Consider the following 14,377-nt stretch of genomic DNA (forward strand, 5'->3'; position numbering starts at 1 on the left):
GTGACTTGGATAGGTTTGGTGAGTGGGCAAATTCATGGCAGATGCAATTTAATGTGGATAAATGCGAGGTTATCCACTTTGGTGGCAAAAACAGAAAAACAGATTATTATCTGAATGGTGGCCAATTAGGAAAAGGGGAGGTGCAACGAGACCTGGGTGTTATTATACACCGGTCATTGAAAGTGGGCATGTAGGTACAGCAGGTGGTGAAAAAGGCGAATGGTATGCTGGCATTCATATCAAGAGGATTCGAGTACAGAAGGAGGGAGATACTACTGCAGTTGTACAAGGTCTTGGTGAGACCACACCTGGAGTATTGTGTGCAGTTTTGGTCCCCTAATCTGAGGAAAGACATTCTTGCCATTGAGGGGGTACAAAGATGGTTCACCAGATTGACTCCCGGGATGGCAGGACTTTCATATGATGAAAGACTGGATTGACTAGGCTTATACACACTGAAATTTAGAAGATTGAGGGGGGATCTTATTGAAAGGTATAAAATTCTAAAGGGATTGGACAGGCTAGATGCAAGAAGATTGTTCCCAATGTTGGGGAAGTTCAGAACGAGGGGTCACAATTTAAGGATAAAGGGGAAGCCTTTTAGGACCGAGATGAGGAAAAACTTCTTCACACAGAGAGTGGTGAATCTGTGGAATTCTCTGCCACAGGAAACAGTTGAGGCCAGTTCATTGGCTATATTTAAGAGGGAGTTAGATATGGCCCTTGTGGCTGAAGGGATCAGTGGGTATGGAGAGAAGGCAGGTACAGGGTTCTGAGTTGGTTGATCAACCATGATCATACTGAATGTCGGTGCAGGCTCGAAGGGCCGAATGGCCTACTCCTGCACCTATTTTCCATGTTTCTATGTAGCTTTCTTGGTAGGGAGTAAGGTAGCAAGGCAGGTGGTTTCCAGATGAGAATATGATGAGCAACACACACAAAATGCTGGTGGAATGCAGCAGGCCAGACAGCATCCATAGGAAGAAGCACAGTCAACGTTTCGGGCCGAGACCCTTCGTCAGGCCTTCTATATATTGGTGAGACCCGACGCAGACTGGGAGACCGTTTCACTGAACACCTACGCTCTGTCCGCCAGAGAAAGCAGGATCTCCCAGTGGCCACACATTTTAATTCCACGTCCCATTCCCATTCTGATATGTCTATCCATGGCCTCCTCTACTGTCAAGATGAAGCCACACTCAGGTTGGAGGAACAACATCTTATATTCCGTCTGGGTAGTCTCCAACCTGATGGCATGAACATTGACTTCTCTAATTTCTGTTAATGCCCCTCCTCCTGTTCTTACCCCATCCCTTATTTATTTATTTATCCCCCCCCCCTTTTCTCTCTCTCTCTCTCTCTCTGTCTCTCTCACAATAACTCCTTGGCTGTTCTCCATCTTCCTCTAGCGCTCCCCTCCCCCTTTCTTTCTCCCCAGCCTCCCATCCCATGATCCTCTTCCTTCTCCAGCCTTGTATCCCTTTTGCCAATCAACTTTCCAGCTCTTAGCTCTATCCCTCCTGTCTTCTCCTATCATTTCGGATTTCCCCCTCCTCCTCCCACTTCCAAATCTTCTTTCAGTTAGTCCTGACGAAGGATCTCGGCCCGAAACATTGACTGTGCTTCTTCCGATGGATGCTGTCTGGCCTACTGCGTTCCACCAGCATTTTGTGTGTGTTGCTTGAATTTGCAGCATCTGCAGATGTCCTGGTGTTTGTGAAAATATGATGAACTGCTTTTAATTACAAAGATGGTTTGCTTGGAGATGGCCCTATTATTTCTAATTAACATGTTTTATAAAATAATGTAAATGAGTTACTTGTTCTAATAAAATGTAGTTTGAGCATTTTTTTTATTATTTCAAAGCATCTTCATTAAGAACCGCAGTTGTGGAAGAACTCAAAAACTTGATAGTGCAATATCCTGCTGAGGGTGTACCAGAATCAGATTACTTACGCTGTCTCTGGAGATTGCTAAGATTTTTATCTACTCCAAAAGAACAAGCTGATCTAATGGTTGCAATGACTCATTTGGCAAAGATGCAAGTAAGGTAAATATAAAAAGTTATTTCCATACCTTCAATTTGAAGAATGTGTTTGCATTTAATCATATTTTGACTTTTTATTTTGGTTGAACTTTTATTTCCTATATTTACCAGATATAGCTATGAATAGCTCATGGAGGAAATACATTGGAAAGCATTTTAAGCAATTTGTGAAATCTGCTAACTAGGCTGTGCAGTTGCAGTATGAAATGTATGATTCCAAAGTCTATTACCAAGTCATTGACAGGAATAAAACATACGGCAGTGTATTTATATATGTACTCACTGTTGTTGATGAATTCTGAATGAAAGCATGACCCATAAAACATACTGGAAAAATCTCCTGAATTGAACCACTGTATTCAAACAGTTTGTTTAATAATTTGTAAATAACACTTTTAAAATAAAAACACATTTCTTGCTTTCCCCTTTTATAGGACTTTGCCCAAGTGTTGAAGTTGGGCAAGAAAAGCAGGCACTAATGGAGAGCATCATTAATGAGGCAAAGTCCAGCATTCACTTCTTTTAAAAACATATCACTAAATAGTGATCAGAATTCTGAAGCTTGATTTCTCCTTCTCCAGCCTTTGCTTTGGAGGCCACTTTGTAATGTTGTCTGAATGTGATCAGCCAATCTAAAATAGACTAAGAAAAAAAACCCCAGCCTACAAGAGGAGAGGCTGTGCTTGATCTGGTATTGGGAAATGAACTTGGTCAGGTATGAGATTTCTCAGTGGGAGAGCATTTTGGAGATACTGATCACAATTCTATCTCCTTTACCATTGCATTGGAGAGGGATAGGAACAGACAAGTTAGAAAAGTGTTTAATTGGAGTAAGGGGAAATATGAGGCTATCAGGCAGGAATTTGGAAGGATAAACTGGGAACAGATGTCGGAGGGAAATGTATAGCAGAAATGTGACAAATGTTCAGGGGATATTTGCGTGGGGTTCTGCATAGGTACGTTCCAATTAGACAAAGAAAGGATGGTAGGGTACAGGAACTGTGGTGTACAAAGGCTGTTGTAAATCTAGTCAAGAAGAGAAGAAAAGTTTAGGAAAGGTTCAAAAAACTAGGTAATCATAGAGATCTAGAAGATTATAAGGCTAGCAGGAAGGAGCTTAAGAATGAAATTAGGAGATCCAGAAGGGGCCATGAGAAGGCCTTGGCAGGCAGGATTAAAAAAAACCGCAAGGCATTTTTACAAGTATGTGAAGCGCAGGAGGATAAGACATGAGAGAATAGGACCAATGAATTATGACAGTAGAAAAGTGTGTATGGAACCGGAGGAGATAGCAGAGGTACTTAATGAATACTTTACTTCAGTATTCACTATGGAAAAGGATCTTGGCGATAGTAGGGATGACTTACTGCAGATTGAAAAGATTGAGCATATAGACATTAAGAAAGAGGATGTGCTGGAGCTTTTGGAAAGCATCAAGTTGGATAAGTCTCTGGGACTGGATGAGATGTACCCCAGGCTACTGTGAGAGGTAAGGAAGGGGATTGTTGAGTCTCTGGCAATAATCTTTGCATCATCAATGAGGACAGGAGAGGTTCCGGAAGATTGGAGGGTTGCAGATGTTGTTCCCTTATTCAAGAAAGGAAATAGAGATAACCCAGGAAATTATAGAGCAGTGAGTCTTACTTCCGTGGTTGGTAAGTTGATGGAGAAGATCCTGAGAGGCAGGATTTATGAACATTTGGAGAGGCATAATATGATTAGGAATAGTCAGCATGGCTTTGTCAAAGGCAGGTCGTGCCTTACGAGCCTGTTTGAATTTTTTGAGGATGTGACTAAATACATTGATGAAGGTAGAGCAATAGATGTAGTGTATATGGATTTCAGCAAGGCATTTAATAAGGTACCCGATGCAAGGCTTATTGGGAAAGTAAGGAGGCATGGGATCCAAGGGGACCATGCTTAATGGATCCAGAGCTGGCTTGCTCACCGAAGGCCAAAGAGTGGTTGTAGATGAGTCATATTCTGCATGGTGGTTGATGACCAGTGATGTGCCTCAGGGATCTGTTCTGGGACCCCCTTCTCTTTGTGATTTTTATAAATGACCTGGATGAGGAAGTGGAAGGAGGGCTTAAATTTGTTGATGACACAAAGGTTGGGGGTGTTGTGGATAGTGTGGAGGGCTGTCGGGGTTACAGCAGGAAATCGATAGGATGAAAAACTGGGCTGAGAAATGGCAGATGGAGTTCAACCCAGATAAGTGTGAGGTGGTTCATTTTGGTAGGTCAAATATGGTGGTAGAATATAGTATTAATGGTAAGACTCTTGGCAGTGCGGTGGATCAGAGGGATCTTGGTCTGAGTCCATAGGACACTCAAAGCTGCTATGTAGGTGGACTCTGTTGGTTAAGAAGGCATATGGTGCATTGACCTTCATCAATCGTGGGATTGAATTTAAGAGCTGAGAGGTAATGTTACAGCCATATAGGACCCTGGTCAGACCCCACTTGGAGAACTGTGCTCAGTTCTGGTCGCCTCACTACAGGAAGGTTGAGTGAACTCTGCCTTTTCTCCTTGGAGCAATGGAGGACGAGAGGTGTATAAGATGCTGAAAGGCTTTGATTGTGTGGATAGTCAGAGGCTTTTTCCCAGGGCTAAAATGGCTAGCACGAAAGGGCATAGTTTTAAGGTGCTTGGAAGTAGGTACAGAGGAGCTGTCAGGGGTAAGTTATTTACACAGAGAGTGGTGAGTGCGTGGAACGGGCTGCCGGTGACAGTGGTGGAGGTGGATACGATAGGGTCTTTTAAGAGACTCCTGGATAGGTACAGGGAGCTTAGAAAAGTCAAGGCCTATGGGTAACCCTGGATAATTCCTAAAGTAAGTACATATTCGGCACAGCATTGTGGGCCAAAGGGGCTGTATTGTGCTGTAAGGTTTCTATGTTTCTATGTTTTCAGTCAGTATAATTGTACTGTCAGTACTATTTAAAGGAAATGTTTTATCACTTTTTAAATGGTTGTACAAAGTACATTATATACCACACTTAAGAGAGGACTTCCAAGCAATTTGCATGTAAACCTCTTTCAGTTCTGCTCTTTAATTGACCTCTAGGTCAAATATTTTTTTGATGTCTTGATGGTCCACAATGGTGCATTCAGTTGAGTACATTTGCTAAAATGTAGCCATTAAATTAACAGTAGCTTTAATCTGGAAATATTGATCTCTCATCCATGTTGAGATATGACAAGTGTTTGATGTAATCATTTCTCAAACTTCTAGCCTCATAAACACAAACTTAATAATCTAAAAATATCAGCTGCTCACTAACGTTTCTGAGAAAACAAATAGACTTTATGGGTGAATGGTGGAGTAGGAGGTCAGGTGAGGGAATGGAGAAGTTGTATGACCTCCAGTTTCTAATGTACCTTGTTTCCATCCTGGTTGTCGCAGGAGACTTCAACTAGGCCAGCTTGAAGTCTCTGACAAGCTTCCACCAGCATGTCACCTGTGGTACAAGAAGATCCAACACACTGTTGTACCACCATTCAGAATGTTTAATGTGCCATCCCACATCTGCCCTTTGGCAAGTTTGATCATCTGTCTGTACTTCTACTCGCAGCCTTTAGGCAGAGTCGGAAGACCGCAGCATCAGTGGTGAGGACCATGAACGTATGGTCAAAGTAGGTGCAAGACTGGACCATATTCAGGGATTCACCTTCAGATCTTTTTGAGTATGTGATTGCCGTCACCGATTTCATCTCGACCTGCATTAATGAGTGTGTTCCTTCAAGGACATACCACACCACAGATATCCAAACCAGAACCTGTGGATGAACCAGAAAATTAGTAGTCTGCCGAGGGCTAGATCTATGTCATTCAAGACCAGCAATCCAGAACCCTACGAAAAGTCCAATTACACCCTACAGAAGGACATGGCGAGAATGAAAAGATAATTCCATTTGAAGTTAGAGACACAGGTAGTTGCACAGCAGCTGTGGCAGGGTGTGCATGCCATTACTTCCTAGAAGGCGATGCCTAAAAGCATAAATATCTGTGATGCTTTACTCCTTGATGAGTTCAATGCCTTTATGTGTGCTTTGAAAGAGAATAAAATTACACTTGTACAAATATCCCCAGCATCTGGAAAGCTTATGATTTCTGTTTTGGAGATGGATGTCAGAACATCCTTCAAGAGGATAAACCCTTGCAAGGCATCAGGACCCGATGCTGTGCTTGGCAGGTTACTAAAAACGTGTCAACCAATTGGCTGGAGTGTTCAAGAAAATCTTCAAAGTTTCACTGCTGCAGATGGAAACCTGCTTCAAAAGGCCAGCAATCATACTGTTGCTTAAGATAAGCAGGTGAGCTACCTCAATGACTATCACCTGGTAGCATTCACACCCAGAGTGGTGAAGTGCTTTGGAAGGTTAGTAATGGCTAGAATTAACTTCTGCCTGAGCAGGAACCTGGACCCAGTGCAGTTTCCCTATCACCACAACAGGTCTCTAGTGGATGCAATCTCAGTGGCTCTCCACACCGACCACCTAGACAACAGTAATACATACATTAGGTTGCTGTGCATCAATTATATGTCAGTGTTCAATGCCATCATTCCAATAATACTAATTAACAAGCTTCAAAACAGGGGTCTCTGTACCACCTTCTGCAACTGGATTCTTGACTTCCTTATTGGGAACCCATAAATAACATCTTCTCGGTGTCAATCAACATAGGGCAACTCAAGGATGTGTGTTCATTCTGCTGGTCTACTCTCTCTACACTTATGACTGTGTGGCTACTCACAGTTCAAACAACATCTATGAATGTATTGATGACATCATTGACAGAATCTCAGGTGGCATCAAGGAGGTGTGAGGGAATGAAATTACTTGGCTAGTTGAGTGGTGTTGCAACCAACAACTTTACACTCAATGTCAGCAAGCCCTTGGAATTGATTGTGCATTTCAGAAAGGGGAAATCGGGAGAAGATACACCAGTCTTTGTTGAGAGGTCAGCAGCTACAGGTTCCTTAATGTCAACATCTCAGAGAATCAAATCTGGGCCTAACATATTGATGCAATCAATAAGAAGGCACACCAACACCTGTGCCTCATTAAGAGTTTGAGGATATTTGATAAAATAATGGTACACCTTGAAGAAAATATGCAAAACTACATCCTGGAGGGAATGGAATTCAAAGAGCAGCAAGGGGATGAAAATTGATTCGGGCACCAGAAGAGCTTGGCTATGCTTAAACCACTTACCCAGTTTGCATGGAATACATCCATAAAGGAGATGTTTTTTGGACAATTTTGGCAATCATTCAGGCAAAGTGCCATAATGAAATGCCTTTGTTCAAATGGATGTATGTGTATGCCAGAGAATTACAATGCAGTCAGATTCCAAGGACCGCAGGGAGGCCTTGAATACAAAAATTATGGAAAGAATGACCAAGCACTTGGAGAAATTTGAATGGATAAAGATCTAATACATGATTTGTTAAAGGCAGAAGGTTTTCGAAGTTAAGAGATTTGATAGATATAAAAGGTCATGATTAGATAGGGTATTTCAGGGAACAGATTTTAAATTTGGAGCATAACAGAAAACCTTTTCACCTAGTTAACATATGGAACTTGCTGCCTGAAAGAGCGATGGAAGCAACCAGTGGTTCAGGCCTTTTAGGAGAAAATTAGGTAAGTACTTGAGAAATGTTTGTGGGGCTTAAGGAACCCTGACCTATTTCTGTGCTATAACACTCCTAATGTTGAAGTGGTGCAATCAGTTAATGGCAATATTTTCCTTTTAAATTATTCTGAAATTATATTAACAGGTTTTCTGTAATCTATCAAAAATAGATTCCAATGAATAAATCTTAAACTTTGAGTTCAGATTTGATTCAATGAATCTCTTCCCTCTTGATCACCTTGCATCACCCCTCTCAGTTTTTGTCTTCTGTTTGTAATCATCTTCTTTCCCTCTGTCATCTTGTTACATTTGCCTCACAATTCTTCTCCCAAATCTTTCTACGTCATCATCATCATTCTTATTCTTTTTTGATACATGCCTCTTTTCTCCCTTGTCTTCTTTCAGAAAATAACTAGATGCTGCCATACTGGAGTATCAATTTAATTTTGTCTCTGATCTTGAAAATTTCTTCAAGGAAGGCTTTGCAATGTGAATCAATTGAAATGTATAACTTTGTGTATTTCTGACAAAACATTTGTAGTTAAGGAAAGTGAAATGCTAAAGGAACTCTGAGATTAGTTTAGTTTAGAAGACTATCTCCACTGATATTAATCCAGCTCTTCAAACTGTTTCTTAGTAGTTCATCTCCCACACTGCCCTGCACTGACTGAACCTCCACTGACTAGATAGTAGATCATAGCTTGGAGGTGTCATTCAGCTACAGCTCTGCAGATGAAAATTAGTAATATCTTCGTCTTCTTTCCTTCAAAGTTGATGAAATGAGAATTTCCTAATTTATGAATTTGAAACTACCATGAATTTGTAGTAAAAGATTTAACATTACATGTCTTTCAGGGTTTATGAAGAAGTTGAAAATCAACAGACTGTCAGCCTCCTTTGTGAAAAGGTTCAGCAGTCTTCAGTGAATGAGGTAAAATTGAACCAGTTTGGTTTGTACAAGTAATTTGAATATTATATCAAAACAATGGTGAAACCCATCATGCTTCCAAGGATGAGGCACTCTGGTTAAACTAATCAAGAAAGCTGCTATTACTCTGCTGGGAATGAAAGTGTCAGATAGAGACAAAGTATTTAAAGAGGAAGTATTCCTGTTAGTGAAAGGACCAAGAACCAGAGGATGTGGAGTAATGGAGCTGTGAGGGGAAAATACTACATGTGACATAAGTTAAAATATTTTTATGTGATTAGTTGTTAGGACCTGGATAGTCAGGAGGAGCACCAGAGGCAGATTCAATATGTTTAAAAGGGCTTGGATAAGTAGTTGAAAAGGGAATAAGAGCAGGGCAAACAGGAGAGTTTGGAATAGGGTATAGCTAGATTTCTCTTGTATATAGCCAGGAGACAAAAGGTAGGATCAGAGTAAAATAACTAGGTTGGTAAATTATAGGCCAAACACTGCAAAGAAAATTTTTAGAACTTCTGACTTCATAGACGCCTTATCATCTAGAATGTTTACACACCACTGTGTTGAATAACAAAGGTATTTGTTCAGTATGCAATATCTTTATCAAAATTTCACTTGTGATTCCTGTATTTTAAGTATATCCATTTCCACTATTTACCACGCCACCATTTTATGATTGTGCTGCTAAGTCCATTTTTTTTTCCATCTGAAGGAGGAGCCCGTTTGATACTTTTTTTGTTCATTTGATACAAGCAGACCGAACTTTCTGATAGTCAAGCAACACACATAAAATGCTGGAGGAACTCAGCAGGCCAAGCAACATCTATCGAAAAGAGTACGGTCAACGTTTCAGGCTGTCCTGATGAAGGATCTTGGTCCAAAATGTCGTCTATACTCTTTTCCATAGATGCTGCCCAGCTTGCTAAGTTCTTCCAGGATTTTGTGTATGTTGCTTGGTTTTCCAGCATCTGCAGATTTTCTCTTGTTTGTGATAGGCAAAATCTTTTTATTCCATGGTCCAGAATTTGTACTGTTTTACTTAGTACCAGAAAACCCCCACATTCCGTCAGATTAGTTTTGGATATATTTGTTTCACTACCTCTTGATGTGACCTAACAGATGTGTTGTTTAATTACTAAATTTCCAGTTTTCTTATGTGCATTTACTAAATTAACTTGTATCTAAGTGAGGGGAAAGTGGATTGGGAAAACAAGGCCAGTACTGGACCTGAAGAGGGAGAATTTGTAGAATGTCTAAGGGTTGGCTTTTTAGAACAGCTTGTTGTTGAGCCCACTAGGGGATTGGCTGTGCTGGATTGGGTGTTGTGCTATGATCTGGCAGTGATAAGAGAGCTTAAGGTTAAGGAACCCTTAGGGAACAGTGATCACAATATGATCAAGTTCACATTGAAATATGAGAAGGAGAAGCTAAGTTCCAATGTGTCAGTGTTTCAGTGGAATAAAGGAAATTACAATGGCATGAGAGGTGAACTGGCCAAGATTGAATGGAAAGGGACACTAGTAGGTAAGACAGCAGAGCAGCAATGGCTGGAGTTTCTGCGACAAAAGAGGGAAGTGCAAGGCAGATATATTCAAAATAAGAAGAAATTTTGGAATGGAAGAAAGACACTTCTGTGGCTGACAAGTGAAGCCAGAGCAAAAGCAAAAGAGAGGACATATACAAGGAAGCCAAAGCTAGTGGGAAGATGGAGGATTGGGAAGTTTTTAAAAACTCAGAAGGAAACTAAGAAAGTTATTAGGAAAGAAAAGGTGAATTATGAAAGGAAGCTGGCAACTAATATCAAAGAAGATACTGAAAGCTTTTTTAAGTATATAAAGGGTAAAAGAGAGTTGAAAGTAAATATAGGACCAATAGAAAATGACGCTGGAAATATTGTAATGAGAGAGATAGAGATGGCAGTGGAAGACATCTGCAGTATACCAGACATTCAAGAGTGTCAGGGAAGTAAAATATGTACAATGAAAATAATGACTGAGAAGGTGCTCAGGAAGCTTAATGGTCTGAGGGTGGATAAATTTCCTGGTCCTGATGGAATGCACCCTCGGGCTCTGAAGGAAGTAGCTGAAGAGATTGCAGAGGCATTAACAATGATCTTTCAAGAATCAATAGATTTTGGCATTGTACCAGATGACTGGAAAACTGTAAATGTTACTCTGCTATTTAAGAAGGGTGGGAGGAAGCAGAAAGGAAACTATAGGCCTGTTAGCCTGACATCAGTGGTTGGGAAGATGGTGGAATCAATTGTTAGGGATGAAATTACGGAATACCTGGAGGCACATGACAAGATAGGCCAAAGCCAGCATGATTTCTTGAACGGAAAATCCTGTCTGACTAAACTACTGCAATTTTTTGAGGAAATTACAAGCACGGTAGGCAAAGGAGATGCAGTAGATGTGGTGTACTTGGATTTTCAGAAGGCCTTTGACAGGGTGCTGCACATGAGGCAACTTAGCAAGATAAGAGCCTATGGAATTACAGGGAAGTTACTAGCATGGGTGGAGCATTAGCTGATCAGTGGAAAACAGAGTGGGAATAAAGGGATCATATTCTGGCTGGCTGCCGGTTACCAGTGGCGGGGTCGGTGTAGGGACCGCTGCTTTTTATGATGTATGTCAATGATTTGAACTATGGGATTAATGGATTTGTGGCTAAGTTTGCCAATGATACAAAGATAGGTGGAGGAGCAGCTAGTGTTGAGGAAACAGAGAGCCTGCAGAGAGACTTAGATAGTTTAGGGGAATGGGCAAAGAAGTGGTAAGTGAAATACAATGTTGGAGAGTGTATGGTCATGCACTTTGGTGGAAGAAGTAAACGGGCAGACTATTATTTAGACGGGGAGAGAATTCAAAATGTAGAGATGCAAAGGGACTTGGGAGTTCCTGTGCAGGATACCTTAAAGGTTAACCTCCAGGTCAAGTCGGTGGTGCAGAAGGCAAATGCAATGTTGGCATTCATTTCTAGAGGTATAGAATATAAGAGCAGGGATGTGATGTTGAGGCTCTATAAGGCACTCGTGAGACCACACTTGGAGTATTGTGTGCAATTTTGGGTTCCTTATTTTAGAAAGGATATACTGACATTGGAGAGGGTTCAGAGAAGATTCACGAGAATGATTCCAGGAATGAAAGTGTTACCATATGAAGAACATATGGCAGCTCTTGGGTTGTATTCCCTGGAGTTCAGGAGAATGAGGGGGGATCTCATAGAAACATTCCGAATGTTAAAAGGTCTGAACAGATTAGATATGCCAAAGTTAATTCCCATGGTAGGGGAGTCAAGGACAAGAGGGCTCAACTTCAGGATTGAAGGACGTCAATTTAGAACAGAGATGCGGAGAAATTACTTTAGTCAGAGGGTGGAATTTGTTGCCATGAGCAGCTGTGGAGGCCAAGTCATTGGGTGTATTTAAGACAGAGATAGATAGGGTTCTTGATTAGCCAGGGCATCAAAGAGTAGGTGGAGAAGGTGGGGATGACTGGAAGAATTGGATCAGCCCATGATTGAATGGTAGAGCAGACTCAATGGACCAAATGGCCTACTTTGCTCCTATATCTTATGGTCTTATGATTGGTGTTTTGCTGATGTAAATATAACTCCTTTTTGAATTTATTTTTTAAGGTTTTGGAAAAAAACTTGGAAGTTGTGTGTCATCCCAGTGGGAGATCGGAGAGTATGAATTTAATGTTAGCAAATGGAATTGAGTCAACAATCAGCGGGTATGTTTTGTTAAAGTATCTGCCAAATCCATTTGTATTTTTACAGTTCATAGTAATTAGATGCAGTAATAATAAGTGGTTATGTAACAGATGTTGTATCAAATATCTTAGTTTTTGATTAGATGTTTCTTGAACTTTCACAGTTTGAGTTAGTATGTTTTCTTGACTTTCAGGCTGTTATCAAGCACGTCCAATGAAAGTGTTTTATATGAAGTTGTAAATAAAATGAAGTTTTCACTGATGAGTTCACAAAATCTTCATCTGCAAGATGATTCAGTCTTCTCTGAAGGAAATGATGGTATAGTTAGCAAACTTGTACTTTACATTTAGTTATGCAATTGAAATTGTTCTATATATTTAAAATGTTTTTGTCAGATGCAATATGCTTTGTAGCTCTTTGAAAACTATATTCCTATAAAATATGAATAATTCAACAACCTTAGTGTAGATCTTGTAAAATTGAGAGAGAGGGAGAACCATTTTATGTCGCCATATCAGACATCCCACCTCTCCCAGAAGTTCCGGGAGTCTCCCACGTATTGATAGCGGCTCCCTGATACCTGCAGGTTATATACAATATCCCGGAAGTCGATTGTTTAGAGAGCGAGAGAGAGAGAGCACCATGGCAGAGTTCCAAAAAAAAGAAAATATAAAACGTATTTCACTCCAGACTACACTAAAGTGTACCCCTGCCTAATAGGGGTCAAAAATAATGACAGTGTTGCTCGCTGCACTGTTTGCAACAGTGACTTTTCTATTGCCCGTGGTGGGTTAAGACTGTAAAAGACATGTTGAGGTGAGTTTAACAGGTGTCATTCATTCATTAGCATAGCCACCGTTATTTAAGCTAGCTGGCCAGCTGCTAAGGAGCTACTCTATTGCAGACATCCCACCAGGCCCGGAAGTTCCAGGAGTCTCCCACAAATTGATGGTGCTACCTACCTGAAATGAGTTTTTGCAGGGTGGGATGTCTGCCATATAATTTCTTCACCAACCGGTTCCATTTTAAAGTCACTTGAAATGTGCATTATTTTCAAAGTTAAGTTTTATTTTTACTTTCAATAGTGTCTGAAAAATTCAAACAGATCAGTACTTTTTGTTGCATTGAATATTCAGCTCCACCCAAAAATGGCAATGAAATTGGTTACCTCAAACACTGTCCACATTCTGCTTGTATTGTCAATAGGATTTGGTTGTGAAACCATCTGTTCAGATAAGTGTAGACCCTAGTGGAGAAGTCTCATCTAATGCATGGTGAAAATCTGATAAAAGTTCTATTAAATAGAGACTCCAGAATGCAAAGTCAGCAAGGCGATGTGGCCTTCTATATATTGGCGAGACCCGATGCAGACTGGGAGATCGTTTCGCTGAACAGCTACGCTTTGTCTGCCAGAGAAAGCAGGATCTCCCAGTGGCCACACATTTTAATTCCACGCCCCATTCCCATTCTGATATGTCTATCCATGGCCTCTTCTACTGTAAAGATGAAGCCACACTCAGGTTGGAGGAACAACACCTTATATTCCGTCTGGGTAGCCTCCAACCTGATGACATGAACATTGACTTCTCAAACTTCCGCTACTGCCCCACCTCCCCCTCGTACCCCATCCGTTATTTATTTATATACACACACATCCTTTTTCTCTCTCTCCTTTTTCTCCCTCTGTCCCCCTCACTATACACCTTGCCCATCCTCTGGTTTTTACCCCCCTCCCCTTTCTCCCTAGGCCTCCTGTCCCATGATCTTCTCATATCCTTTTTGCCAATCAACTATCCAGCTCTTGGCTCCATTCCCCACCCCACCCCCGTCTTCTCCCATCATTTCAGATCTCCCCCTCCCCCTCCTACTTTCAAATCTCTTACTAACTCTTCTTTCAGTTAGTCCTGACGAAGGGTCTCGGCCCGAAACGTCGACTGTACCTCTTCCTCGAGATGCTGCCTGGCCTGCTGTGTTCACCAACTTTTATGTGTGAAGGCTCTTTAAGTTGCACTTTTCACTGATGTTTTAATGAGATGTCTTTCAGC

The 14,377-nt window shown here is 41.0% G+C and overlaps 1 protein-coding gene across 8 annotated transcripts in view; it reads left to right on the forward strand.

Annotated features, from left to right (window-relative positions):
- Positions 1-14,377, forward strand: part of tdrd12 (tudor domain containing 12) — a 200,053-nt gene that overhangs the window by 174,040 nt on the left and 11,636 nt on the right. For all 8 annotated transcript variants that reach the window (XM_063066982.1, XM_063066989.1, XM_063066990.1 and 5 more), the window contains 4 exons: positions 1,867-2,050; positions 8,546-8,621; positions 12,255-12,352; positions 12,526-12,650. In XM_063066982.1, coding sequence (XP_062923052.1) covers positions 1,867-2,050; positions 8,546-8,621; positions 12,255-12,352; positions 12,526-12,650 — 483 coding nt within the window. The remainder of the gene's footprint in view (positions 1-1,866; positions 2,051-8,545; positions 8,622-12,254; positions 12,353-12,525; positions 12,651-14,377) is intronic.

The sequence above is a fragment of the Mobula hypostoma genome, chromosome 14 (assembly GCF_963921235.1).
Source record: "Mobula hypostoma chromosome 14, sMobHyp1.1, whole genome shotgun sequence".
Taxonomy (NCBI): Eukaryota; Metazoa; Chordata; class Chondrichthyes; order Myliobatiformes; family Myliobatidae; genus Mobula; species Mobula hypostoma.